Raw genomic sequence first — 25,717 nt, 5'->3', positions numbered from 1 at the left:
TCGCAGATACTTTGCGCTTCGCGCTCATCTTTGGGACTATAATTTGCAAGGGAATCGAGAATAAACACTTGGCCCCATTCAGTACATTCATTCAGAGCTGTTAGAAGTTTATTGATTGTGTTTGTATTTAATTCTGGAAAGGAATTATTAATTTAGGACAAAAAATTGATCAGTCTGAAGTCAGATACTGTGGATGCAGCTTTACCTTTCAAAAATAGTTAACAAATTACATACCAACAAGTGGTTGCCCTGTAGGACTGCTCTCATTAATTTCTGACAATGCAGCCACTGCATTAGCAACAACCATAGGATTAGAATCACTCAAAAGATCTTTAAGCTGGTCCAAAAAGCCCTGATCCTCCACTAAACCTAATTTAATTAAAATCAAATTTAAAATAAAATCAAAACTTACTATTCTTAAAAAGCAAACACTTACTAGACGAAATGTCATATAGTTTGGCTACACAAACAGCAGCAGTTTTTCTTACATATGGGTCTTCATCTTTTAAGCACTTTCTCAAGGGTTCACATAGATATTCTGTTATTTTATCAACCCGTATACAGCCCATTGTCCTTACAGCCAGAGCTCTAATCAACGGGTTAGGATCTTCACAGTCCTGAACGTGTGGGAATTACTATTAATTAAAACCTACTGTAAACCAGATAAACCAACCTTAACAAAAGTATTCACTGCCATTATAGCCATATCAGGTTGAGATTTTGCATAATTCATTAGATATAGATACACCAACTTTTTTAACTCTAAATTATCAGTTTGCATACAATTAACAACATCAGGAAAAAGAGCAGACACATCCTTACCAACGGTCATACTAGCAATAACCTGTAAGAAGAACGTTTAAAATCTTCTTGAAGAAAAATGAACAGAATACTTTGCTATATTATGACAGTTAAAAATTCATACTACTTTTCAATATCAACAAGGTACATTACTTTTTTAACCGCTTCTTTCTTTTTCTCTTTCTTATCACTGTTCAGTTCTGATTTTAATTCAAATATTTCACCCTTCTTTGTGGTTGTAAAATACTTTGAATCGGTCATATTGTTGGATAAATAAGCTGAAACATACATTAAGTTTTAGTATAGCTTACACTCTTCTCGTTGATAGGAATACAGAAACTATGTTTACCTACTTAAATTTACTTGTTATTGAAACAGCAGAGATAAATTTGATAAAGTTTGTTTTGTAATGATTGATTTGTTCAGGAAACTCACCCACCCTTTCGGTAACCTAACCATAAAAATTGCAATCTTGACAGGTACTTGACAGATAAGATAAAAATAAAAAAGAGGTATTCCCTAAACTGAGACAAAGTAGTTCGCTTCGCTTATTATTTTTCGATAGAATATCAAATTTTTGTGTCCAAAATAATTTAAGAATGTTGACATGTAAATATGATCACAAAAAGTGAATAACTACAATTTTTCCTTTCATTAATTTTTGATAATTTACTGTTTGCTACTAATTGAAATTATTCGCCTTATCTATGGTGTACACCATTAGCAGAAATAACCATAGATAAGTAATAACGAGCACCGAGCAGTAAATAACCAAACAAGTGAATAAATTTGCAGAGGCTACTTTAGCAAAATGTCGATTTTATCTACATTAAATAACGCAATTTTTAAAAGAACATCGACTTTTGCTTTAGTTGTAGTAGGCTCGGTTTTTTTCTTTGAACGTGCGTTTGATGTTGTAGCCGATTCGATTTTTGATAAAATCAATGAAGGGGTGAGTTACATAACATTTACCAACAAGTTTTGTTATAAATAATGTAACAATAATAGTACAAATTCATTATTTAAAGTTATCTGAAAAAGTGCTTTCCTATTTCAGAAACTTTGGAAACACATTAAACACAACTATGAAAAGTAAATAGTATATGAATGATGTAATGAATGTAGATATAATTTTATGTACTTTTATTTGTACAAATAAACACTAAGTCATAAAGACATGTATAAGTTATGTCTTAATATCGTCTTCTATAACGTCCCATGGTTTTTCTGGTCTATGTTGATCCCAAGGACGATAGGGTTGAAACTGCACTGGTTCTGTTAAACTTATACCACTTTCCTCTAATGCTTTTAACAGCAATGCAACCTTTCCTTCTTTATTTACAGGATCATAGTCATTACTGATTTCTATTAAACCACACTCCAGACATCTCTGTGCTAATACCTTACAGATAATGAGAAATTAACTGTTACTGATAAATACATCATCAAATTAATTAAGTGTTACCTACCCTTCCTATATTATAGTATGCTGCTGAGTCAGTTGTTTTATTAAGTTGTTTCTTAATTGCCCATTCTTTTGTACTAGCACTAAGTACCTCACCATTTTGGAAATGATATATGGAAGCAGTTATGTGTCGTTGACTCTGAATTAATTTTAATCTAGGAAATATTCAAATTAACTATAGCAAAATATAAACAAAGTGAAAATAACAAACTTGTGCCAAAAACTTTTTCCTGGCCGATCTACGTGATAACCACTTGGTTTGTATGCTATTCGTAATTTTTCTAAATTCCTAGGGTTACGGTTCGTTAATGTTGCAGGTATTATATCATTATTTGTAGGTATATTAAAATTGAACCGTTTAAAACCAGAAACAACAATAGTTTTGTTTATTTTACTAAAAACCATGATGAGATGACAGATTTAAATTTATAGGTTATGTGATGCTGTCTATGGTATTGCCTATGTGACTGCAATTTTTTACACTATCTATGATCATAGATATAAAGTCGTTATTAAAGAAGTGTTCATTTTCATGATGCTAGTTTCACTTAGAATTACTGATATCCAATAATTGTCCCATACTTTAAAAGGAATTATGATTGGTCGTGTGTATGAATAAAATCATGTATAAATGATTCTACGAGAACAGAATTGATGTTGCAGTAAGTTGTAGTATATATACACATTCTCTTATAAAAATCATTTTTATTTTAAATTACATATACAAAAAACGTATTTTACCTTATTAATCATCTAAACGACAATTTTTATGCGGAATGTTTTATAGAATATCGCTAATTATATTATTAATTCGATTAAAATAATCTATACATATGGCAGTCTAACCGTCTTAATTAAAGAGTTGCCAATTGTCCCCTACTATTTGTGTATATACATGAGTATTATTTTTCCAAATAGCTCTTTTTTCAGTCAATTCCTAATTTCTAATTCTTGTTTTACTTCAAGTAAATTATGTACGGACTTGAGGTGTTGTTTAACATACGATTTGTCAGTAAATCGTTTTTCGCATATATGGCAAGCATACGGTCTCTCGCCTGTATGCGAGCACATATGTCTTCTTAATTTGTCTCTGGCGGCAAAAGACTTGGAACAGTATTCGCAAACGAACTTTTTCGGTCTTATAGGGACCTTATAGTTTCCGATTCCATGCGCCTTCTTCAAATGTATACCCAACACTCTTGCACTTTTATATTCTTTACCGCAGTGGTCGCATTTGAACGCCCTTATGTTCGAATGCGAATTGAAATGTTGCTGTAGAACGAATTTGTCCGAGAATCTTTTTTCACATAAGTGGCATCCGAATGGTTTTTCCCCCGTATGTCGACGTACGTGATGATCGTAATTTGACTTCATGGGAAACCTTTTGCCACAATATTGGCACACGTATTTCCAACGCATCGGGTCCGTGTGGACTACGAGTTTGTGCGACCGTAAGTATGACTTTGTGTGGAACCTTTTCGAACATAATTCGCACTGAACTTCTCGTTTATTGGAGTGGAGTTTTTCATGGGTAAGCATGTCTTTGCGTGTCTTGAAACCTTTGCCGCAGAAGCTGCAAATATGCGCCTTTTTCCCCGTGTGTTGTAATCGGTGTCTGGACAGGAGGGTGGAAGTGCCGAAACGTTCTTTACATTCTTTGCAAAGATACGGTTTTAGCGTTTCAGGGTCCGAATTGTGTTCTTCTACACAGTGTGCCACGTATCTTTTGTACGGACCTACGATTTTTTCGCAAAATTCGCAAGTCAAATAAACAATTTTCTGTTTTACGATCCCCAACTCTTTGCTTTTCCCGTATTTATCTCGCCTGTCTGCTTCAGCGTTTTCCTTGTTTTTTTTTGCTAATTTATTAAAGTGCCTTTTTATACCATCACAGACGCGTGCGTGAGTGTTCAGTATTTTCGTTGTTGTGTACTTTTTCCCGCATTTTTCGCAGGGATATTGCTTCAGCCTTCGTACGAGTTTTGTGGCGCCCACGTTATGCTCCTTTCTCATGTGATTTTCCAGTACAACCTGATTTATGTACATTTTCTGACAAACATGGCATTCTTTCATTCGTAACATGTTTTTCGTTGAATGTTTGGATCTTATGTGAGCAATGAGTAGAATTCTACTGGTGTAGCTCTCATTGCAATGGTAGCAAATGTAGGTGTCCCCAGCGTTGGTATGGTGTCGACTGATGTGTTGGTCTAAATTTGATTTGAAAGGGTATTTTTTGTCACAATGACGACATACATACTTCCATGTGTCTGGTTTTGTGTGCTTTATTACTTTATGTTTGGCAAGAATCGATGACGTGTTGTAGGATTGTTTGCAGATGTCGCAGACAAAACCTGTGTGGTCTGAATGTATGGGTTCATGGCGTTTCAGTTCCCTATAATATTTAAAAACTTCATCACAGTATAAACAATTGTAAGGATGTTCCTCTTTGTGGGTGTTCTTTTTATGAAGGAATAGCAAATTTCTATCTGTATATGAATTGTCACATAAACTACAACTATACTGGCAATTTTCAGGCAACGCAGTAACTTCTACTTTATCACATTTTTCCTCATAATCTGAGTCTTCACCATCACTAAGATGTTCGTCTTTCACAAAATTATCGGAATAAGACTCGCCATCACTTGTACTCGCTATGTCTTCATTAGTATGAGGCTTTTCATTCCTTAATGTGCTATTCGTTAAGAAATGGAATTTACCCTGTGTCAGGATTTCGTTCGACTTTAGACATTGCTCCTTGAATGCGTAACATTGATTTAAATGTCCTGAACACTGTCTACAAATGTGACCTACTGACCACTCCTAAAATACGTAGATATTGTAAAGTGAAGACTAAATTTTAAAAGGGAAAACATTACCACTTCTGGGACACAAAATCGTAATTTCGTAGTATAGTCTACGTCCTTGGAATCTATTTCTAAAGTATTATTTAACTGGATGCCAGATTTCAAGCACGTACAGCAAAACTCTGCCCCCGTTTGTACTGTTTGCATTTTTTCGGTTTCACATTGTTTGGTAAAAATATTAGGTTATAACTCACAAATGTCATCAGAATACTTATGAGTGGTAATGTCTCTTTAACCGCTATCCGTAACGTTTTATGTAATTTTTATTTAATTAGTAAATATAAATAATGTAATTCTTCATAAGTTAAACTACTTTAAATTAAGATAAGAATACTAAAATTTAGCTGTACTTTTTGCCTTTATTATAAACAATACATTTTATAAAAAAAATATAATCTTTTAATACTAATAAAGTCATAATTTAATTTCTAGAATACTAAAGCAAGTACAAAATTAAGGGCAAGATATTGTAACGTAAAATTACAATTTTTTTCTATCTAAAAAATGATCCGTATCTTTTATTTTAGTCTTGTTTTATCACTTCTAAATTATGAACTGATTTCAAATGCTGTTTAACATACGATTTGTCTGTAAATCGTTCTTCGCATATATGGCACGCGTAAGGTCTTTCCCTAGTGTGTGAACACATATGCCTTCGTAATTTGTCTCTAGCCGCAAAAGCCTTCGAACAATAGTCGCACGTAAACTTTTTCTTTCTCACCGGGATCTTGTAGTTACCGATTTCGTGAACCTTTTTTAAATGGATGCCCAGCACCCTCATGCTTTTATACTCTTTACCGCAGTAGTCGCATTTGAACGCGCGAATATTCGAATGCGAATGGAAATGCTGCTGAAGGACGGATTTGTCTCCGAAACGTTTATCGCAAAGATGGCACGCAAACGGTTTTTCCCCGGTATGACGTCGAGTGTGCGCATCGTAATTAGACTTCATGGGGAACCTTTTGCCGCAGTACTGACAGACGTAATTCCAGAGCATGGGGTCCGTGTGAACGACGAGTTTGTGGGAGTTTAGGAGATTTTTAGTGTTAAATCGTTTTGGACAAAGCTCGCATTGGACTTCGCGTTTATTTGTGTGAATCTTTTCGTGTCTTAATATATCTTTGCGTGTTTTGAAACCCTTGCCGCAGAATGTGCACATGTGTGCCTTCTTGTCTGAGTGTTGAAGGCGGTGTCTGGATAGGTGCGTCGATGTGCTAAATCGCTGCTTACATACTTTGCATAAATAAGGCTTGAGAGTTTCTGGGTTTGAATTATGTTCCTCTACACAATGAGCCACATACTTTTTGAAGGCACCAACAACTTTTTCACAAAATTCGCATGTTAGATGAACAACCTTCTGCTTGGTGGCGTCCTTATTTTTTGGAAATAGTTCAGGTCTTTTAAAGAATTCGTCCTCGTTATCATCTGCGTCTTTTCTAGTGTGTCTTTTTATGCCATCACAGATGCTAGCATGAGAATTAAGTATTTTCACTGTAGTGTATTTTTTGCCGCATTTTTGACATTGGTGTTTTTTAATTCTTCGTCCTAAACTGTTGGTCTCAACATTAAGATCTTTTATTGAAATCTTTTGGGGTTGTCTATCTTTATGGTCTGTTTTCTTATGAATAAGCAGAGAATGTCTATCAGGAAACTTATTATCACATAAACTACAATTTAATTTGCTTTTTTTAGGAGGAGGTATAGTTTCCTCTTCTTTACTAGAGTTTATTTCATCTGTACTGTCCTCATCTGCTTCTGGCTTGTAGTCAGATCCATCATCATCACTACCATGTTCACTTTTTACGAAATTGTCAAGGAAAGGTTGGTTAACATTAGGTGTGGTGTCAGAACTTGAATTTTCGTTGTTTGTAACGTTTAATAGGAAGTGAAATTTGCCTTCTGCTAAAACTTCATTTGCCTTAAGACATTGTTCCTTAAAAGAATAACATTGATTTAAGGTCACCGAACATTGCTTGCAAATGTAACCAGACGACCATTCCTAAAATACCATTTCTTACTTATCAAAAACAGTATTTTTAAAACGAAAACATTACCACTTCTGGAACACAAAATCTTAACTTTGTAGTATAATCTACGTCTTTGGAGTCTAATTCCAAAGTATTATTTAACTGAGTACCCGACTTTAAACAAGTACAACAAAATTCTGTAGGAATTTGCATGTTTTCTTTCAATTTGTTTACTGTGTTATATTTTCAAAATGGAAGGTTATGTATAATAAATGTCATGTAAATGTCAGATATCTTGTGGTAGGTAGTGTCTCTTTATTTGCCAGACGGTTGTATAAAGTTACGTATATAGTTAGTAGAGGGCGTTCAATATAACTGAATCTTGTACTTTATAAGGTTTTTGAAAAATTACTGTAGAAAGCATCTTATTATTTTACTTATATATTTATTTATATCAGATAATTTAGGTAAGATTATAAATTAGTATAATCATAAGGCATTTTATGCGCTTTTAAATTCTTTATTTTCGTGAAATAGGAAAAATATATTTACCTATTAATACTAGAGTACAATACTTTTATGAACTACGTAAAATTACCAGATAAATTTCAGTTTAAAATAATCGTGTTTATTTTAATTTGTAATTTCTTCTATTGACGACGTTTTAAGTCTTAAAATTACTTATAAATGTATTCAGTACAATAATTAATTGACTGACGTAGCAATCAGTTTGTAGAATTACAAATATTTAAACATAACTAAGAGAACGAATGATTCATTCCTTTTCAAATCAAAATAGCGTTTTTTTACACATATTCTTGATTATTTTGGTAAATATTATGAACAGACTTCAAATGTTGCTTAACATAAGATTTGTCTGTGAATTTTTTTTCGCAAATTTCACACGAAAACGGTCTTTCTCCGGTATGCGAGCACATGTGTCTTCTCAACTTGTCCCTCGACGCAAACGTTTTCAAACAAAAGTCGCAAACGAATTTTTTAACAACCGTAGGAATTTTCGCGTTCCCAATGTCGTGAACCTTCTTCAGGTGAATATTCAATGCGTCTCGATTCTTGTACGCTTTCCCGCAGCTATCGCATTTGTGTGCACGAATATTTGAATGTGCTTGGAAGTGCTTTTGAAGTACAATCTTGTCCGAGAATCGTTTCTCGCAAAGATGACATGCGAAAGGTTTTTCCCCGGTATGTCTTCGGATGTGCGCATCGTAATTCGATTTCATTGGGAAACGTCGCATGGGACAGTGTGGGCAGACATATTTCCAGTGTATGGGGTCGGTGTGCACAACAAGTTTATGGGAACGTAAGTAAGACTTAGTGTGGAATCGTTTTGAGCAGATTTCGCACTGGACTTCGCGCTTATTTGAATGGAGTTTTTCGTGGGTTAGCATGTCCTTTTTAGTTTTAAAACCTTTGCCGCAGAAACTACATATATGACCACGGTTTCCAGTATGATAGGTCTTGTGCTTGGCCAGATTCATCGACGACGTGAACCTGGCGTCGCACTCGTTACATATGTAAGGCTTTATGGTTTTTGGGTCCGCGTCATGTTTTTCTACTGCATGGGCCACCAATTTTTTATAAGTACCTATAACTTGATTGCAGAATTCGCACGTGAGATAAAGTTGACGTTGTTTTTTGGGTTGTTGTTGCGTTAATACTTTTTCTTCAGTGGCGGAGGCTGTGTTGTTTTTAACTTTCTTATTTTCTGCTTTGTTCTCTTCGTTCGATTGCTTCGAGTCTTCGATATTATCTTCATCATCACGAGAGTCATCATCGTCAGACTTCGTGGCACCTTCTTTCTGCTCTTTTTTCTTGCTGTGCCTTTTTATCCCGTCACATACTTGAGAATGTATGTTTAAAACATATACAGTTGTGTATTTTTTCCCGCATTTCTCGCAGGGGAATTGTTTAGGCCTTTTTGTTAATACTGTGCTTCCAATATTGTGTTCTTTTCTCAGATGGTTCTCAAGTACCACTTGATTTATATACATTTTGTTGCAAACGTGGCATTCTTTCGACCTTTGCTGGCTAGTTTTGGAATGTTTTGACTTTATATGTGCTATAATTAGGACCCTACTATCGAAACTTTCGTTGCAGTGGTAGCAGATGTAAGTGTCGCTGGCGTTGGTGTGATGTCTCATTACATGCTGGTCCAGACTCGATTTGATCGGGAACTTTTTGTCACAGTGCTGACAGATGTATCGCCATTCATCTGGATCAGTATGAACGATTATTTTGTGAGTTGCTAGGACAGGGCCTGTATTATATGACTTATTGCATATTTCACACATGTAACTTCTTTCATTCAAGTGTATTTTTTCGTGCCTTTTGAGCTCTCCCAAGTGTTTGAATAACTTACTACAGAATACACAATTAAATGGTCTGTCAGGTTTGTGAATCTTTTTCTTATGGGAAAAAAGTGAGCTGCGTTCCTTGTATGTCCTATTGCAAAATTCACAAGAATATTCGGAAGGATATGTGAGCGGGACTTGGCTAATCTTTTTGTCATCATTTTCTTGAGATTCTTCATCTATACAGGATGGACTATTAATGTTGGAATCATTGTCATAATTATCACAACCATCATTGTCGTCTTCATCGTCATCGTGACTCTGTTCACCTAGATCTACAGGATGGTCATTTGAATTTGATTCTTCACTCTTAATTAACACTTGATATTTCTTTTGCAAAAGCGACTGATTTGTTTTAATACATAATTCTTTGAAGATATATGTCTGATTCAGTGAATTCAAGCAGAAGTCACATATATATCCTTTCGTCCATTTCTGAAATTTGAGCAAATTAAGCTGATATAAACGATAAAATAGAACTGCTGTATTACCACTTCTGGAATTGCGAACTTCAACTTTGTTAGGAAGTCTATATTATTAGTGTCGAGATCAATGGTACTAGTTAGGTGAACGTTTGTAGTTAAACACGCACAGCAAACTTCTGCTAAAGCATTTTCCACCATCCCTGACTGCATTTTCTACTAAAACAATTTCAAAATACTATCAAAGACAGGTTATGTTACGAAAACCAACAGGTCTTTTGAAGTGAAAGTGAATTAGTATTTGTTGTAATATATTATTTTCTAAGTACTTGTCTTTCATTATGTGTTTATACCACTTCAGTTTAATCAATTCTATTTAAAAGAAAATATTGTGAACATTCCAAATTAGATGAGGTTATATTTTCACTCGATTGTTGTTGTTGATTTGGTGGCCATTTTAATTTTTCAACAGTTTCGCCACTTTTTGGAAGATGGCGCTAAGGTCGACAAATTCAAAATGATATAGCGGGAAAATGCCGTACTTTATGTTAAAAAAAATATTAAAACCCTTCATCACTTGTTATAAAATTCACACAATGTAAAGCTTTTCATGTGATTCATGTTTTGCAAAATTTCCTTTTTTTCAGTATGTACTATATCATAAAATTATATATACATTAACTACTATATGCACACATACAATAAAAGTCTTTGTTTGTAATACCAAAACATATAATATACCTTTAAAAACAATATTTGGCTATTACAATAAATAAAAAGTAGTTAAAATATGGAGAAATTAAAAATTATTTTAAACAACTATATTACTTATTAGTCAAAGTTAAACTTTATAACGAATTTAAATAATTTGTTAAAACGATAAAATTAATTCATGAAACTTCTTCCAAATTAATGTTATGTGCAACTTTTAAATGATGTTTAATGTATGATTGATTCTTAAATTTTCTTTCACAAACATGACAAGAATAGGGAAACTCCCCAGTGTGCGTCTTCATGTGTACTCGCAGTTTGCATTTTGCTGAAAAGGTTTTCAAACAAATCTCGCAACTATAATTCTTAGATACTGTAGGTATTTTAGCGTCTCCAATATTATGAGCCTTTTTTAGGTGGATCTTCAAAGTGTATTTCATCTTGTATTCATTATTACAATATTCACATTTGAAGTTGCGCACGTTTGAATGCGTTATAAAGTGATTTTGAAGGATTCTCTTCTCTTTAAATTTTTGGTCACACAGGTGACAGACAAATGGTTTCTCCCCTGTGTGATTACGAATGTGCCTGTCGTAGTTCCATTTTGTGGCATACTTTTGATTGCAGAAGGGACAGGTGTATTCCCATAAATTTTGGTCAGTATGCACGACAAGTATGTGATTTTTTAGGTGACATTTTCTTAGAAACTTTTTGAAGCATATTTCGCATCTGAAGTTTCTCCTTTTCGGGGGTCTTTGTTTTTTTCTTACAGAATGGCTTATTTTGTGATGAGCAAGCTCTATTGACGATTTATACTTTATGCTGCACTGATCACATTTGTAAGGACTTATTGTTTTGGGGTCTATATTGTGAATATTGGCTACATGGGCAATCAATGACTTATAAGCTCCTGTAAACTCATTACAGATTTCACAAGTTAAACTTCTTTTTCTTTTACCTTTTTGTGTGGGTGCTTTCACAGGTAAAGAATCATTTGAATCATTTGATTCCTCATTCAAGAAAATTTCTTCAGTACAATTCTTACTACTGTGTTGCTGTTGTAACTGCACTGCTTCTATGTTCTTTTGATGATTTGCATATTTGCAAATGCCAGGAGGACTATGACTTCTTATAAGCTTATTATCAATACAGTCATAGCTGTAATCTCTGTCACAAACACTGTCGTTGCTATGCTTTAAATCATCATCATATCCAAGTGCATTTGCTTCCAATAAATGATCACTTACACGATTTTCTTCTTTTTCGGTTTTGACTAATACCTGGCAATCCTTTAGGAAAAGAGACTGATTAGACTTTATACAAAGTTCCTTGAATAAGTAGCTCTGATTCAAAGTGCTTAAACAATGGTCACATATGTAACCCTTTGTCCAGGTCTAAAAAGTAATTAATTAGACAAAACATATCGAAAGCAATGGGGCTATTGCTTACTACTTCTGGGATGCAGAATCTTAACTTTGTAAGAGTGTCTATGTTATTGGTATCGGAGTCAGCAGTTTTTGTTAAATGAATATTTGTAGTTAAACATGCACAACAAATTTCTGCTAAAGTATTTTCCACTATTTCTGACTGCATTTTGTATTAAATAAGTTTCAAAATACAAAAACGGGAGGTTATGTTGTCGAAATCAGACTTTTAAAAGAAATGGAAAGTGCTATCGAATGTATTACACTATTTCCTGAGTATTAATACAGTACTCTTATTAATTTCGTAGTCTATCTTTAGTTTAAACATTTATAATTAAAGAAAATATTGTAAACATTGACATTTGAAAGAGAGGTTAGGTTCTTGTTTAGTGTCATAGATAATAGATACACAAAAGGAAATAGATGATCCACTCGAAATGCGACTGAATTGCACGCCCTCCAGCAGGTTTAAGCAATACTAAATGAAAAAGGCGCGCACTTTAAATGTGTTATTTATTATTAAAAATGGATAGAAATATTGCAATTTTACTTTTTTATAAGAGAATACACATTGTTTCTTTTGTAAAAGGAAATATAATTTAGTTTAGTGACATTTTAGTGTTTCTAATGTATTCCAGTTCTATTACTTTTTGTAAGATGGCGTGACGGTTCGTAATTTAAAAAAGCATGGCGCGAAAGACTCCTTAATAATAATTTTAATTACTCTTTGTATATAAATTACTGACCAAAAACTAAATTTTTAGATGTATTTCATTAATAGACTAGTCCTTTCGTTATATTTTTTATTAAATAACTACGTAATTACATGTACAGCAAACGAAACCAGCGAAATGGGTATTTACAAATCAATAATTATTTTAAACCTTAAACTATTCGGAAATACTGAAATATATAGTTTAAAGGAAGAGTAAGGGATACTGTAACAAGTCTCCTAATATAATATGGGTGAGTCTCTCTGATACTATATACTTCGTTTTTTACTAAACATAAGTGAATTATAAAGTGGACGCATTTTCAAACACGGATACTTCTTTAATGTCTTTAGGAACTTTGATGTCTCCGACGTTGTGTACCTTCTTCAGGTGCATCTTCAATGTGTATTTTAGCTTGTATTCCTTATCACAGTAATTACATTTGAAGTTGCGCACGTTTGAATGCGTTAATAAGTGATTCTGAAGGACACTTTTCTCTGTAAACTTCTGGTTGCACAAATGACAGGCGAAAGGCTTCTCCCCTCTGTGATAACGGATATGCCTGTTGTAGTCCCACTTTGTGGCGTACTTTTGGTCGCAAAAAGAGCACGTGTGCTTCCATAAATTGCGGTCAGTGTGCTTGAGCAGTATGTGGGTTTTTAAGTGGCATTTTCTGATGAAATTTTTAAAGCACATTTCACATTTGAAGTTTCCCTCATTCGCAGATTTTTCGCTTTTCGAATGAGAGAACTTGTGATGGGCGAGCTCTATTGATGTTTTGTACCTTATGTTGCACTGGTCGCACTTATAAGGACTTATTGTTTTGGTGTCTACTTTGTGAATATCTACTACATGAGCCATCAGCTTCTTATAAGCTCCCGTGAACTCGTTGCAAATTTCGCAAGTTAAACCTGGAATTTTGGCGTTTCCAACGTCGTGGACTTTTTTCAGGTGCATCTTCAGAGTATATTTCATCTTGTATTCATTATCACAGTGATTGCATTTGAAGTTGCGCACATTTGAATGCGTCAGTAAATGATTATTCAACGTATTTTTCTCAGCGAACTTCTTTTCGCACAGATCACACGCAAAAGGCTTGTCTTCAGTGTGTCGTCGAATATGCCTGTCATATCTCGACTTTGTGGCACACTTTTGGTCACAGTGAGGACACTTGTATTTCCATAAGTTAGGGTCTGTGTGCATAACAAGTGTGTGAATCTTTAGTTTGTATTGTTCGGAGAGCTTTTTAGCGCAGATTTTGCATTGAATGTTCCGATTTTCCAGTCTTTTCCTATCTGAATGTTGACTCTTATGATGAGCCAAATCCATTGACGATTTGCACCTTACATTACATTCGGAACATTCATAAAGTTTTGTTGTTTTGAGGTCTACATTATGAATATCAGCTGCATGGGACTCTAGTTTTTTATCATCTCCCATTAATTTGTTACACATTTCGCAAGCTAAACTTATTTTGCTATTATCTCTCTCAGGAGATGCTCCTACAGTTACAGAATCATTAGGTTCTTCGATTTTTAAAAAAAATTTTTCAATACAACTGTTTTTAATATTTTCCTGTTGTATCTCAATTTCTTCTGTATTTCTTTGAAGTTTTGCATCTTCAGAACTACCTGAAGGACTATCAGCTCTTAAAAGGTTGTTGTTGAAGCTACCACAGCTAGAATTTTTATCACAGACACTTCCTATGTTACCCATCAGATTGTTATCATATTCAGGATCATTTGCACAAATTTCTTCCTTCTTGACTAATACTTGACAATCTTTTAGGAAAATGGACTGATTAGTTCTTATACAAAGTTCCTTAAATAAATAGCTCTGATTTATAGCATCTAGGCAGAGATCACATATGTAGTCCTTTATCCAGGTCTGAAATGTAATTACAGATAGAAAAAATTAAATGCAATGGACTCATTGCTTACTATTTCTGGAATGCAGAATCTTAACTTTGTAAGAGTGTCTACATTATTGGTATCACAGTCGGTGGTCTTTGTGAAATGAATATTTCTAGTTAAACATGTACAGCAAACTTCTTCTAAGGTATTCTTTGCTGTTGTTGATTTCAGATCACTATTATAACCCAGGTCATTTACTATCAAGTGATTATCTACATAAATTTCTTCCTTTTTAACTAATTGCTGGCAATCCTTTAGACAGTGAGACTGATTAGTCCTTATACAAAGTTCTTTGAATAAATAGCTCCGATTCAAAGAGTCTAAGCAATAGTCACATATATAGCCCTTTGTCCAGAACTAAAACGTAATGAAAGGATTAAAAAAATTAAAAGCAATGGGGATGTTGCTTACCACTTCTGGGACACAGAATTGTAACATTGTAAGAGTATTTATGTTGTTGATATTAGGGTCTGTAGTTTTTGACGAGTGAATATTTCTAATTAAGCACGCACAACAAACTTCCCCTAAGCTATTATCCAGTATTACTGTCTGCATTATGTTAAGGGTATTCCTTGTTTTGTATTAAAAAGGTTTCACATAGTTTTGTTATTAAATCCAGATTTTTAGAAGTGAATGTAAAGTAGTACAATATTTCTTGATTATTTAATTCTTAATCCATCTTTCGTTTGAGCATTATTTATATAATTTAAAGAGAAAATCAGAAAATAGACATAAAGTTTGACGTTTAAAAATAAGTTTAGTTTATTTTGTTTACGTTGTAAACAACCTGGCGGTAAACTCCACAACTATTTGAGTTTCGGCTACTGGTTACGAGATCGCGCCACAAGTATATAATTTTTTAAAATACCATGGAGGAAATGCATTTTTTGAATTTTTATTATTTTCAAATTCACTTACAAACTAGCTCTTTTGGAATTAAATAAATAAACATTTTTCTTTTTCAAATACCTTTTGTCCCTTGATAACTGTTCTTTAATTTTGGAAGATTAAGATTTCAAAACCACTAAATTTTTGGTATTAACAACTAAAAAATAATTAATCATTAGCAAGTAAAATGCTGATTTATTAGTAAATAATCTGTTTATATAAAAAGTCACTTTCCTTATTACAAATTATAAAGATATAAAAAAAAAGGAAAATTCAACATACAAAATCATACTAAAATTATGTGAAATAGGTGAAAATATTTACAGGAAACAATTTATTAATTTAATTAATAACTGTTACTAATGATTGCGATGATACTGATTAAAAATATCGTAATTAAAATAAAAGCTACGCCTAATTAATCTTGACTAACTTCTTGAATGTTATGTACAGATCTTAAATGGTGTTTAACATAAGAGCGGTCCGTGAACTTTTTCTCGCAAACGTAGCAAGAAAACGGTAATTCCCCCGTGTGTGAATACATATGTCTTCGGAGTTTGTTTTTGGCGGAGAACATTTTTGGGCAGAAATCGCAACCGAATTTTTTAACTGGAACGGGAACTTTTGCGTTCCCTACATCATGGGCCTTCTTCAGGTGTATCTTCAATACGTCATTGCTTTTGTACTCTTTTTCGCAATAATCGCATTTAAAATTTCGCACATTCGAGTGTGTGTAGAAGTGCCGTTGTAGAACAGCCTTGTCTGCAAACTTTTTGTCGCACAAATGACATGCGAAAGGTTTTTCCCCGGTGTGCCGTCTTATATGTGCGTCTATATTTGATTTCATGGCGTACTTCCGGCCGCAGTAAGGACACGTGTACTTCCAAAGACTGCGGTCCGTGTGTACGACAAGTATGTGTGATCTTAGGTAATTTTTCGTGTGGAATCTTTTGGGGCACATCTCACACTGAACGTCTCTGCGGTCTGAATGTAGTTTCTCGTGGTTGAGCATGTCCTTTTTCTGCGTGAATCCCCTGCCGCAGAAACTGCACATATGAACTTTTTCTGTTGAGTGATAACGCTTATGATTTGCCAATTGTAAAGAAGATTTGTATTTTGTTTTACACTGGACACATTCGTAAGGTCTCAGTGTTTCGGGGTCAATGTCGTGGTTGGCAGACACGTGAGCCATTAACTTCTTATATGTCCCTGTGAATTCATTGCAGAGTTCGCATTTGAGGCTTACTTTTCTTTGCTTTTTGCCTTGTAATGGTACTTTTTGTTGAGCTTCTAGAGAATCATTTTGTTCATTGTTAAAATCAGTCATTTCATCAGTATAGTTATTTTTGTTGTTATTTTTCTTTTTGGCGTGCCTTTTGATACCATCGCAATTTGGCGAGTGGATTTTGAGCATTTGAACTGTTGTGTATCTTTTCCCACATTTATCACATGAAAACTGTTTCATTCGTTTCGCGTACGATTTAATATTTATTCGTAAGTTGTGCTCATTAAACAGATGCATTTTTAGCAGTCTTTGGTCATCAAAAGGTTGCTTACACACTTCACATTCTTCAGTACGTAGTACTCTTAGGGTATGCTTGGATTTGATGTGGTGGATGAGTGAATTGCGGGTGTTGTGACATTCGTTACAATGGTAGCATATGAAATTACTGCCTGCATTTGTGTGATGTCTGAGAATGTGCTGATCCAAACTTGATTTAATGGGGTACTTCTTGTGGCAATGTTCACATATGTGCTTCCATTCTTCTTTTTCTGAATGAACAACGAGTTTGTGCTTCGATAGAATTACTGCAGTGTTGTAAGATTTATTGCAGATATCGCAGGTGAAGTTCCTCTGGTTTAAATGTACTTGTTCATGACGTTTCAGTTCTCCACTATGATCGAAGAGTCGCTCACAGAAAAGACAGTTAAAAGGACGTTCTTCTTTGTGTATCTTCTTCTTATGATTGAACAGTAATTTGCGATCTTCAAAAGAGTCTTGACAAATGTTACATTTATATTCTGACAGCAAAGATGAATGTAAAAGGTCTGTTTCGTTTGTACTACTGGTTTCTTCTGCTATGTCTTCAGTTTCAAAATTGGCTGCTGAATCTATAAAAGACTCATTATCACTGAGGTCCTTTTCATGATCAGAATTGTCTGCCAGGTTCCTTTCATGTTTTCGAGTAAGAATCTCATTTGATTTTAAACACTGTTGTTTGAATATATGCAGTTGATTTAATAAATCTGCGCAAGACTTACAAATAAAACCTTTTGTCCATTCCTAAATAGTAAATATAATTAATTTGTTGAACGGAAATAGTTTCAGCTTACTTACCACTTCGGGAACACAAAATTTTAGTTTACTTTTAATATCTGTGCTATTAGAATCTACTTCAAGGGTGCTTATCAGCTGAATATTTTCTTTTAGACATGTGTGACAAACTTCTTCATTCACAATTCTCATTTTTTATATTAATTAAAATCAAAATAAATAAAAGAAGTTTTAAATTTAAGGTTATGTATGAAGTTGTCAACAAACAAGACGAATCTAGTGACTTTTGTTTCGTAACTATTACCAATCCACTTAAAATTTGAAATGAAAATTTCATGATAACAGAAAAACTTGTGTTTAATTTGATATTTATTTATTTTATTTTACTTAACTTCACTTGAACCTTTAAACATTCTAAAGTAATTTTATTTTTTTATATGTTACGTTTATTTCATTCGTGAATATTTGGCTATCTTATTAAGCAACTCAATTTATCACTTAAAAATATAAACAAAACTTCTATTTTAATTTATGCAAAAGTGTATTGTTTTAAAATGAAATTTTAATTAGTAATTAAAACTGGAAGTCCTATCTAAATTAATTCGTTTTAGTTAAAGTTGGTGGCAGTGCATAGGGTTTTTCTGTAATAGGAATTTTGACTTGGGCAGTAGTGGTATGATTGGTATGTGTATTAAAATTATCAAAATGGCGATTAAGTACTGCAGTTAAGTAGCCGAATGTGGCAGCTTTATGTCGGGGTTTCATCATTAAATAGACGTTTTCGGTTTAAATTTTAGCAAAATAAACCGAGGAAAAATAAATATGCGAATTGTAAGTGACGATCGTGCCGTTGACTCGCCGGGAGAACTGAAAAGTGACTTAAAAAAACGCGAAGTATTTCTTTGTCTTTAGTGAAGAAGATGTAAACTTTACGATACTCGGTCGCCAGTGTGAAGTGAATCTTTCTATTTCTGACATAGTGTATATGTTTTGTGATACAGAATCTGTTATTTTGCGTAAGTTTTCTCATATTTTTCATTATAAACTGGCTAATATTTTGCGGATTATGTTTAAGTAGGACAAAAAATGTGTTGGGCGTATTCTTTAAGAATGTTTATGTGATTCAGTTGGTCTACTTCTTTAATTGCTTTCAGAGCCTATTTTTCTTTTTAATATTAATGTGTACTTGGGTTTACATTTAAATTAAATATATCTACACTGATTAGGTCCACCAGCGGACAAATTACACCTTCACGGACTTAATTTTTTTTATTGGCCTTTTATTTTAATTTGTTTTTTTTTAAAGTATTTTCTCGTATTTGTTTAGATTCCTGCATGAACTTGAAGACTGTTTGAACATTCCCAATATTCTTCGGATGTTGCTGGTATGTTGTTTTATTTATGAATATTTTTAAATTAAGGGATTTGATTGGGATTGTCTTGAAACTTCCTTTAACTTGTTTAATAGTCGGTAGAGGTACCTGCATACTTAATAAAAAGTATAAGAAGTCAGTACATATTGTTTAATAATTTTCTGAACAAAAATATTATTTCATTGCAAACACAGGTTGTGTTTGTTTGTTAGATTTACAGTTTTGCATACATAAATCAATGTAACACGTGGGCTTGGATTTTCATTTGTAGTTGACCGATTCAGGAGTGTTATGCGATTTTTTACGAGATAATGCTCAGAAGGTCGATTAAATTAATTCGATTATGAAGTATTCACGCTTACAAACATACATGGGATAGGTACATGTCTGTATATCATTGATAACGATGAAGAAATATTGTAGTTATATGTTATGTTGCTGTAAATGCACAAATTTTGATATTACATGTCGATAGTGTCTACAAATGTAGAGACCAAATTAGAGGAGTTATTAATTTAAATTTTGTACTAATTATTATAGTATTAAGTCTTGAAGAGCAATGGCCCATCCCGTGTAATTCCCTTTATAGCGTGCAGAAATTAAATTAATTTTTATGATTGTATTTAATGGTTTAGTCGTCTTTGGTGGATGTATGTATGTACAGTGTGTAGCGAAAGAAGTGAGGCAAAGTAAACGTTTTGGCTCGAATAAATAATAACGTGTTTGGGTATGTCGTTAAAGTCCTGAGTAAATTATTGTCCTTTTGAAATAATTTACGATTTTTATTGCCCGTCGTAAAGGAAGGTGACCATGTCGCATTAACTCCTTTTTTTCGTATTAAATGCTTGAGCAGCCTGTAGAAAGGCATTTAGGTGTGTAATATACTTAATTTCCGTACTTTCTACGGTGCCCTATGTGACACAAGGCGCTTCTTCCTGGTCACTTCCACCGGAAAGAAATTGAAGGCGCGTGGAATTCCAAGGGGGCCTTAGAACCCCTCAGTTCGTTCGCATGTCTCTTATTTTTAGAGCGATCGTCGACGTTTTATGGTGCAAGCAATAACTACAGAACCTAGTATTTCCTTACGACAAAAACAAATGATAGTTGCCTTTTATGTATAAAAGGCAGTTGTTTTTAAGTATTGTTGCTATTTGAGTAAAACTTTTTTCAAAATGCTTTTATTTTGATTGCAAAAATTGTCCGAAATCGGAGGTCGAGTTTTCATCTGAATTTGTGGGCTGAATTGAAATTGTTTCTGTCTGTTTTTTTTTATTTACTGTTTAATTGGTTTGTACATCATTGTGTTTAATATTGACACACTCATGTCCTTTGGATCCCTGAGTATTGTTAGTAGCGTAAGGTTTTATTCGGTCATCATATTATTTTTCGATTTTGCACGAAACAATTGCCCCCAAGCAGCTGGCCGTTGTTGTCTTTTTATTGGAGTGACGGGTCAGTTTCTGTTACGGCAGTTGTAAGGATTCTACAAGAGAAAAGCTGTGGTACACCTAATATCGTTTTATTAATTACAGCCGCTACGTGCACGGGGAGGAGTTATCTTTGCGCAGTATTTGTACAGTGCAAGTCAAAAAACAATGCCCTCCAAACGACCACCTCTTCGTTAAGATCCTTCGTCTGATCTTTGTAAAAATAAAGACAGTTAAACTGAGCACATTTTTTCGGTGGTTACTGTAGGTATTTTTGTTTGTTTTTCTATCTATCGGTCTCACTTATAAGAGCTGTATTCAGGCCGACGATCAAAATTTTACGGGGTGAGAAATGTGAAGTCAACAGAGATCCTGTGTTGCTCTTTGTACACTACAGCGAATGGAAATCGTTTTCACGAGACCTATTGTAATCGATTTCCACAAAGTTTGCCTGTGATAATGGTGTAAAACAAAGTGCAGGTAATGTTTTTATGGTGGGCACTGTACAACCTACAGTACGGTATGAGTGTTAGGTAGGGCCTCTAAAGATAAATGCTAAATAAATATTCTTTGGGGTATTTCCGAGAAGTCTAAGGGCGACGAATGTGTCGGGGTAAGTTTTACAACAAGGTAGTTTATGAGTTTGTTGTTGAAAATCGTTAAGGATATTAACTTATCATAAATCTCCTAATAAGTACCTTTTTGTTAAATGTCTTTTGACTTTCTATTCTTACAACTATTTGCCCTTGAGCTTTTATAAGCTGTCTGTCTTCTGCTAAACTGTAGTTGGCGTAATACGTTATTTAAGAGAAACCTTATTTCAAAAAAAAAAAAAGAAACACTTCATCCCTTACTATTCATTATTGCCATGATGTATAACAATCATTAGCGTTTTTTTACAGAATATCTCTTCGTAATGCCTGTGTAAACAAGTGGTGGCAGGCTTTCGTTTGGAGAACTTGATTAACTTTCTCTTGTTTCCAATCATTTGTGGTTACAGTTAATTTATCTAATTAGTGAGCACACCTGAACTAAAAATAATTTACCAGGCATTTCTAAAATTAGATTTGTAATTAAATTCGTATTTTGCCTTCACAATTAAAATTATTTTTAAAAATACACTCCAGCGCTGCGTCAGCGGCCAAGAATTTTAATTTAATTTTTGTTTCTTGTAACCGAAACATTTCGAATACCTACCCAATAATAATAATAAAAAAAAATAACTACTACCTGTTATATTCGTGGTTTCTGTTACAGGGTGTTTTGTAAGCGGAACTCTTAGAGATCACTTTCGTGTCTGTTCGTGTGTTGTACGCTAAATGCTATAATTTGTACGTAATTTAACGCTGATGATGACTCTACGTCATCTCTGTTTCGAGATACCTTGCATGTAGTATTACCTTAGCGACTCTCCAGTTGTTTTTCGCTAGACAGCTGGAAGATAGATCGGCGACAAAATTGACAAAAATACCATCGTTCGGCGACAAACTACTGTTCTTACAATGATTCACTGAGTCTTTTTTATTTCGAGATACGCTTTATGTAGTGTCAGCTTGGCGACTGTCTAGTTGTTTGTCGCTGAACAGCTGGAGAAAAGATCGGCGACAAAATTGGTAAAAGTACCATCCTTCAGCGACAAATTATAGTCCTTATTGTATTTTTCTAGGTTCTAGAATTAATCAATAACTTATTCGAGATAGTCGATAAGTCCTAGGTCAAAATGAGAAGTCCAAACAGTGAAAAATTTGTCGCTTCTAAAATTTCCTCTCGCATATAATTTTGTCATCGTAATCTCGAGCTTCGTCGACCTAATCGTAAATCCGGGACTATCTGTAACCTAAACTGTCAATTTTTTTTCTTCTAATATTTTAGATATTTACCCACAAAAAGTGTGTATTTTTACAACACACACCCTGTGTCTTGCGGATTATCGTTAGTGGTGATATCGAGTAGCTAAATGAACTTGTATGGCAGCTCCCCAATGTGAGGTTTCTTTGCACACAGGTGTTAATAAATAACGGTATCTATCAACAAGCTCGTAACTCTTCATTAAATTAAAAAAAAAAGAATGAAGGCGCGTATAATTTTTCTGAGAAAAAAGGTCGGCAAAACGAAATGAACAGACATATTTGTTGTCAAATGGGGAAAATGGAAGGAATGTTGCGGAAATTGGTTTCCCAGGTAGTCAGTTAATTGTTAATTTTCGCCTTTTTTTTTTGGCCGAAAAGAAGGAGCATCGTCGCAAAACGCTTTTAATGGTGTCGAAGTGACTTGGCAACAAAACTTTGTACAGTTCGGCAATCAAGAAAGCACCTCTGTACGTGTGTGTGTGTGTGTGTATTTATGTACCGAAGATGGCACGTTCGGGCGTGTGTATGTATAAGTTGTCTTTGTGTGCGTAATCAAAGGAGAAACTTTCGCGGTTTGCAACGAAAGATCATTTGTCAAAATTAGGCCTTAAATTCGGTCGCGTCTCATTAAATGTGTGGCGAATCGGGGGCGGCTGTGGTGGCGGAGGAGGCCACATGTCGACTTTATTATTATTATTATTATTATTATTATTAAGTATTATTGTTCTATACTCTTTGTCGGTTTTAAGTAGCAAAATTACCAACGCCTTCACTAATGTTTCTGTCAGTTTTACCAAGTTTCGTTGTTGTTATTTTAAAACAAGGGATGATATGCATGAAGTAACGTTTGAAATGCATGCCAAAGAGGGTGGAATGTTAAATATGGGAGGTGGCGGCGGACTTGCACATTCGCTGCCCGATGCATAAGTTTTTTTTAGGCTCCAATTCAAAAAAAAAAAGAAAAACAAACCGTAAAGTTCTTAAATCGAACCATTGAAAACCTAAAAATTGGTTAAAAAGGATCCGAAATTATGAATCGTTTCCTTTGTTTTCGCAAAATCATACGTACACATAACACAAATTATAAATTGTCGTTGAAAGATGGCACTTTTACCAATTTTATCGCTGATTTATCTTCCCGCTGTCCAGCGAAAAACGACTGGAGAGTTGCCAAGTTGGCATTGCACATAGCTTATCACTAAACAGAATTGGTGTGGATACTGTAAAGACTATAATTTGTAGCTAAATTGTCGTCGAAATGCGATTCTTTGTCATTTCTATTTCGAGATAGGTGAAAGTACGTATTTTTCAACGACAAATTGTAGTCCTTTACATATGTCTCTGTGTCATTGCTATTACGAGGTACGCTATGTGTAGTGCTAGACGAAGCAGTGACAAAATACGTAAAAATGCTATTCTTCAGCGACAAATTGTAGCCTTATAGCATTTCTGTACGCCATTGATTTATTGAGATACGCTGCGTGTAGTGCTAGCTGGGGACTAGACAGCGACAGAATAGGTAATAATGTCATCCTTCAGCGACAAATTATAGATCTTACAGCATTTTTTTATGCCATTGTTATTTCCTGATGCATTTTGTGTAGTGCTAGCTGGGGGACACGGTAGCGACAAAATAGGTAAAAGTGCCATCCTTCAGCGACAAATTATTGCCCGTTACAACATTTCTCTACGTCAGCTGGAGGATACACTAGCGACAAAATAGGTGAAAATATCATCCTTCAGCGACAAATTATTGCCCGTTACAACATTTCTCTACGTCAGCTGGAGGATACACTAGCGACAAAATAGGTGAAAATATCATCCTTCAGCGACAAATTATAGATCTTGCAGCATTTTTTTTACGCTATTATTATTTCGAGATGCACTACGTGTAGTGCTAACTGGGAGATAAAGTAACGACAAAATATGTCAGAAAACTATCCTTCAGCGACAAATTATAGCCTCTACGTATATCCCTACGTCATTTTTCGTGATGGTAGTGCTTCTTCAATGTGTGCTTTATATAAATACCAGTTGGAGGATATACTAGCGACAAAATAGGTACAAATACTATCTGTCAGCGACAAATCATAGCCCTTAGGATATTTTTTATGTGTGGTGCCAGCTTGATATAGGGCTAGAATTCCGTCTGTTTTCTAGTAACTGTGGCCTGAGCGACAAATTTTTGGATTTGGTAATAAATTAGCGACAAATTATGATGCATTTTGGAAATGAAAAATGTCGCGTTGTCGTGCTAGCTTGATACACGCGCAGATGTAGACTGCACAGTAATTCTCCAGCATCGATTGCTGTGAGTCCTGTTGTTTTTTTCTTTTGAACATGTTTGATTGCCTTATTCCTGCTACAATACATTTTGCACTGCTCTGCAGGCTTGCCAACCACTCGTTTATGGTTAGTTAAAATAATTTCGCAACTTTTGTCGCCAAGTCCCGAAACTTGTGTATTCAAAAGCGCTTTGTATATATGCATGGCGGAAAAGATGTTTCGGACATGTCATTGCGAGCAGTTTAGCTGCCTAGATTATTTTTTTACTCTGCCGAAAATTACGCTGTCAACTTCAGGCGGGTCAGCTTTTATATCTCCGATTTCGCGAGAGGGAGATAAAAATTGTGGAAAATTGAGTATAAGAAGGTCGTCGAATAATCTTATTTGTTCCGAACGCGAATACCTGTGGACTTGGTCCGCTCGATTGTCGTAAACAGATCGAATGGTGTTTACATCGTCGTTTTCTAATGCCGATCGCCATTTGTTTTATTCGTCTTTTTTTTGTCCTTTTACAATCGTGGGTACCCGTGCTTGGGCCATTAAAACGTTATCCGCACGGCTTATCGTTATGGGTGGATAAAATCTTCGAAAATAGTAGAAATTAGATGATGAAAGAATTTCCGAACGAAATTGAATGTCGTGCAGTTGAATTCGTTTATTATGACTCCGGCTGTATTGATCAACCGCTTAATATGAAGTAATTGCAGTGTTAAGTTCGGTTTTAATATTATTCTCTATAGGAAAGTTTGGATATAATGACTCCGTTTAAAATGACATGTCGTTTATTATGACTGATTCTCAAGAAATCACATCCGGCTATAGTGACCCAAATGATTAATAATAACATTTTCGCTCATTTTTCTGACCTTTCTTATGTATATTGATATTAGAATTCATCGTTCTTTTTCTTTTTCTGTTAATAAATATAGACAATTTGTAGTTTTTCTCTCTATTCGAGATACGCTT

General features: G+C 34.4%; 10 protein-coding genes across 11 annotated transcripts in view; 2 read left to right on the top strand and 8 right to left on the bottom strand.

Annotated features, from left to right (window-relative positions):
• Nucleotides 1-1,272, bottom strand: part of LOC112906820 (AP-1 complex subunit beta-1-like) — a 3,177-nt gene extending 1,905 nt beyond the window's left edge. Inside the window, exons 1-6 of the mRNA XM_025981803.1 lie at nt 1,155-1,272; nt 955-1,079; nt 674-844; nt 437-617; nt 235-369; nt 5-133 (exon numbers count right to left, since the gene is read on the bottom strand). Coding sequence (XP_025837588.1) covers nt 5-133; nt 235-369; nt 437-617; nt 674-844; nt 955-1,062 — 724 coding nt within the window. The 5' untranslated portion in view covers nt 1,063-1,079; nt 1,155-1,272. The remainder of the gene's footprint in view (nt 1-4; nt 134-234; nt 370-436; nt 618-673; nt 845-954; nt 1,080-1,154) is intronic.
• A 249-nt stretch (nt 1,273-1,521) lies between these two features.
• LOC108744925 (cytochrome b-c1 complex subunit 9) lies at nt 1,522-1,986 on the top strand. Its single transcript, XM_025981763.1, has 2 exons — nt 1,522-1,753; nt 1,859-1,986. Exons 1-2 carry the CDS (start codon nt 1,613-1,615, stop codon nt 1,895-1,897), a joined length of 180 nt encoding a protein of 59 aa, XP_025837548.1. The 5' UTR covers nt 1,522-1,612; the 3' UTR covers nt 1,898-1,986.
• Nucleotides 1,930-2,707, bottom strand: LOC112906807 (39S ribosomal protein L18, mitochondrial-like). Its single transcript, XM_025981762.1, has 3 exons — nt 2,478-2,707; nt 2,271-2,421; nt 1,930-2,203 (listed from the first exon to the last, which is right to left on the bottom strand). Exons 1-3 carry the CDS (start codon nt 2,669-2,671, stop codon nt 1,988-1,990), a joined length of 561 nt encoding a protein of 186 aa, XP_025837547.1. The 5' UTR covers nt 2,672-2,707; the 3' UTR covers nt 1,930-1,987.
• A 247-nt stretch (nt 2,708-2,954) lies between these two features.
• On the bottom strand, nt 2,955-5,369 carry LOC112906806 (zinc finger protein 26-like). Its single transcript, XM_025981761.1, has 2 exons — nt 5,143-5,369; nt 2,955-5,086 (listed from the first exon to the last, which is right to left on the bottom strand). Exons 1-2 carry the CDS (start codon nt 5,275-5,277, stop codon nt 3,197-3,199), a joined length of 2,025 nt encoding a protein of 674 aa, XP_025837546.1. The 5' UTR covers nt 5,278-5,369; the 3' UTR covers nt 2,955-3,196.
• Nucleotides 5,370-5,548: 179 nt separating this feature from the next.
• Nucleotides 5,549-7,349, bottom strand: LOC108744943 (gastrula zinc finger protein XlCGF57.1-like). The gene is made up of 2 exons (XM_018480923.2): nt 7,185-7,349; nt 5,549-7,129 (listed from the first exon to the last, which is right to left on the bottom strand). The coding sequence occupies exons 1-2, from the start codon at nt 7,308-7,310 to the stop codon at nt 5,654-5,656; spliced, it is 1,602 nt and encodes a 533-aa protein (XP_018336425.1). The 5' UTR covers nt 7,311-7,349; the 3' UTR covers nt 5,549-5,653.
• A 263-nt stretch (nt 7,350-7,612) lies between these two features.
• Nucleotides 7,613-10,340, bottom strand: LOC108744873 (zinc finger protein 260-like). 2 transcript variants are annotated; one of them, XM_025981754.1, is made up of 3 exons: nt 10,221-10,340; nt 9,961-10,110; nt 7,613-9,904 (listed from the first exon to the last, which is right to left on the bottom strand). In XM_025981754.1, exons 2-3 carry the CDS (start codon nt 10,102-10,104, stop codon nt 7,904-7,906), a joined length of 2,145 nt encoding a protein of 714 aa, XP_025837539.1. In that variant the 5' UTR covers nt 10,105-10,110; nt 10,221-10,340; the 3' UTR covers nt 7,613-7,903. The 2 variants fall into 2 exon arrangements, with proteins under 2 accessions (XP_025837539.1, XP_025837540.1); XM_025981755.1 differs by having other exon boundaries at nt 9,961-10,107.
• Nucleotides 10,341-10,708: 368 nt separating this feature from the next.
• On the bottom strand, nt 10,709-12,406 carry LOC108744944 (GDNF-inducible zinc finger protein 1-like). Its single transcript, XM_018480924.1, has 2 exons — nt 12,052-12,406; nt 10,709-11,996 (listed from the first exon to the last, which is right to left on the bottom strand). Exons 1-2 carry the CDS (start codon nt 12,193-12,195, stop codon nt 10,782-10,784), a joined length of 1,359 nt encoding a protein of 452 aa, XP_018336426.1. The 5' UTR covers nt 12,196-12,406; the 3' UTR covers nt 10,709-10,781.
• A 447-nt stretch (nt 12,407-12,853) lies between these two features.
• LOC108744942 (zinc finger protein 90-like) lies at nt 12,854-15,401 on the bottom strand. Its single transcript, XM_018480922.1, has 3 exons — nt 15,064-15,401; nt 14,680-15,009; nt 12,854-14,626 (listed from the first exon to the last, which is right to left on the bottom strand). The coding sequence occupies exons 1-3, from the start codon at nt 15,205-15,207 to the stop codon at nt 13,043-13,045; spliced, it is 2,058 nt and encodes a 685-aa protein (XP_018336424.1). The 5' UTR covers nt 15,208-15,401; the 3' UTR covers nt 12,854-13,042.
• Nucleotides 15,402-15,836: 435 nt separating this feature from the next.
• Nucleotides 15,837-18,070, bottom strand: LOC108744901 (zinc finger protein 808-like). The gene is made up of 2 exons (XM_018480862.1): nt 17,879-18,070; nt 15,837-17,824 (listed from the first exon to the last, which is right to left on the bottom strand). The coding sequence occupies exons 1-2, from the start codon at nt 18,005-18,007 to the stop codon at nt 15,959-15,961; spliced, it is 1,995 nt and encodes a 664-aa protein (XP_018336364.1). The 5' UTR covers nt 18,008-18,070; the 3' UTR covers nt 15,837-15,958.
• Nucleotides 18,071-18,515: 445 nt separating this feature from the next.
• The window catches only part of LOC108744964, a 30,025-nt gene continuing 22,823 nt past the window's right edge, over nt 18,516-25,717 (top strand). The window contains exons 1-2 of the mRNA XM_025981737.1: nt 18,516-18,831; nt 19,143-19,200. The gene's annotated coding sequence lies outside the window, so the exon portion shown is untranslated. The remainder of the gene's footprint in view (nt 18,832-19,142; nt 19,201-25,717) is intronic.

The sequence above is a fragment of the Agrilus planipennis genome, unplaced genomic scaffold, assembly GCF_000699045.2.
Source record: "Agrilus planipennis isolate EAB-ADULT unplaced genomic scaffold, Apla_2.0 scaffold42, whole genome shotgun sequence".
In the NCBI taxonomy this organism is placed as follows: Eukaryota; Metazoa; Arthropoda; class Insecta; order Coleoptera; family Buprestidae; genus Agrilus; species Agrilus planipennis.
This window is presented reverse-complemented; position numbering and strand designations above follow the sequence as displayed.

Bases quoted from the DNA above. Each gene is read 5' to 3' on its own strand.
- LOC108744925 (XM_025981763.1), top strand. From the start codon at position 1,613: ATGTCGATTTTATCTACATTAAATAACGCAATTTTTAAAAGAACATCG. The intron at 1,754-1,858 runs GTGAGTTACATA...TTCCTATTTCAG, and splicing joins TTGATAAAATCAATGAAGGG to AAACTTTGGAAACACATTAA.
- LOC112906807 (XM_025981762.1), bottom strand. From the start codon at position 2,671: ATGGTTTTTAGTAAAATAAACAAAACTATTGTTGTTTCTGGTTTTAAA. The intron at 2,422-2,477 runs GTTTGTTATTTT...AATATTTCCTAG, and splicing joins GGAAAAAGTTTTTGGCACAA to ATTAAAATTAATTCAGAGTC. The intron at 2,204-2,270 runs GTAGGTAACACT...ATTATCTGTAAG, and splicing joins CATACTATAATATAGGAAGG to GTATTAGCACAGAGATGTCT.
- LOC112906806 (XM_025981761.1), bottom strand. From the start codon at position 5,277: ATGCAAACAGTACAAACGGGGGCAGAGTTTTGCTGTACGTGCTTGAAA. The intron at 5,087-5,142 runs GTAATGTTTTCC...TACGTATTTTAG, and splicing joins GATTTTGTGTCCCAGAAGTG to GAGTGGTCAGTAGGTCACAT.
- LOC108744943 (XM_018480923.2), bottom strand. From the start codon at position 7,310: ATGCAAATTCCTACAGAATTTTGTTGTACTTGTTTAAAGTCGGGTACT. The intron at 7,130-7,184 runs GTAATGTTTTCG...ATGGTATTTTAG, and splicing joins GATTTTGTGTTCCAGAAGTG to GAATGGTCGTCTGGTTACAT.
- LOC108744873 (XM_025981754.1), bottom strand. From the start codon at position 10,104: ATGCAGTCAGGGATGGTGGAAAATGCTTTAGCAGAAGTTTGCTGTGCG. The intron at 9,905-9,960 runs GTAATACAGCAG...CTCAAATTTCAG, and splicing joins AGTTCGCAATTCCAGAAGTG to AAATGGACGAAAGGATATAT.
- LOC108744944 (XM_018480924.1), bottom strand. From the start codon at position 12,195: ATGCAGTCAGAAATAGTGGAAAATACTTTAGCAGAAATTTGTTGTGCA. The intron at 11,997-12,051 runs GTAAGCAATAGC...ATTACTTTTTAG, and splicing joins GATTCTGCATCCCAGAAGTA to ACCTGGACAAAGGGTTACAT.
- LOC108744942 (XM_018480922.1), bottom strand. From the start codon at position 15,207: ATGCAGACAGTAATACTGGATAATAGCTTAGGGGAAGTTTGTTGTGCG. The intron at 15,010-15,063 runs GTAAGCAACATC...ATTACGTTTTAG, and splicing joins AATTCTGTGTCCCAGAAGTG to TTCTGGACAAAGGGCTATAT. The intron at 14,627-14,679 runs GTAAGCAATGAG...ATTACATTTCAG, and splicing joins GATTCTGCATTCCAGAAATA to ACCTGGATAAAGGACTACAT.
- LOC108744901 (XM_018480862.1), bottom strand. From the start codon at position 18,007: ATGAGAATTGTGAATGAAGAAGTTTGTCACACATGTCTAAAAGAAAAT. The intron at 17,825-17,878 runs GTAAGTAAGCTG...TTTACTATTTAG, and splicing joins AATTTTGTGTTCCCGAAGTG to GAATGGACAAAAGGTTTTAT.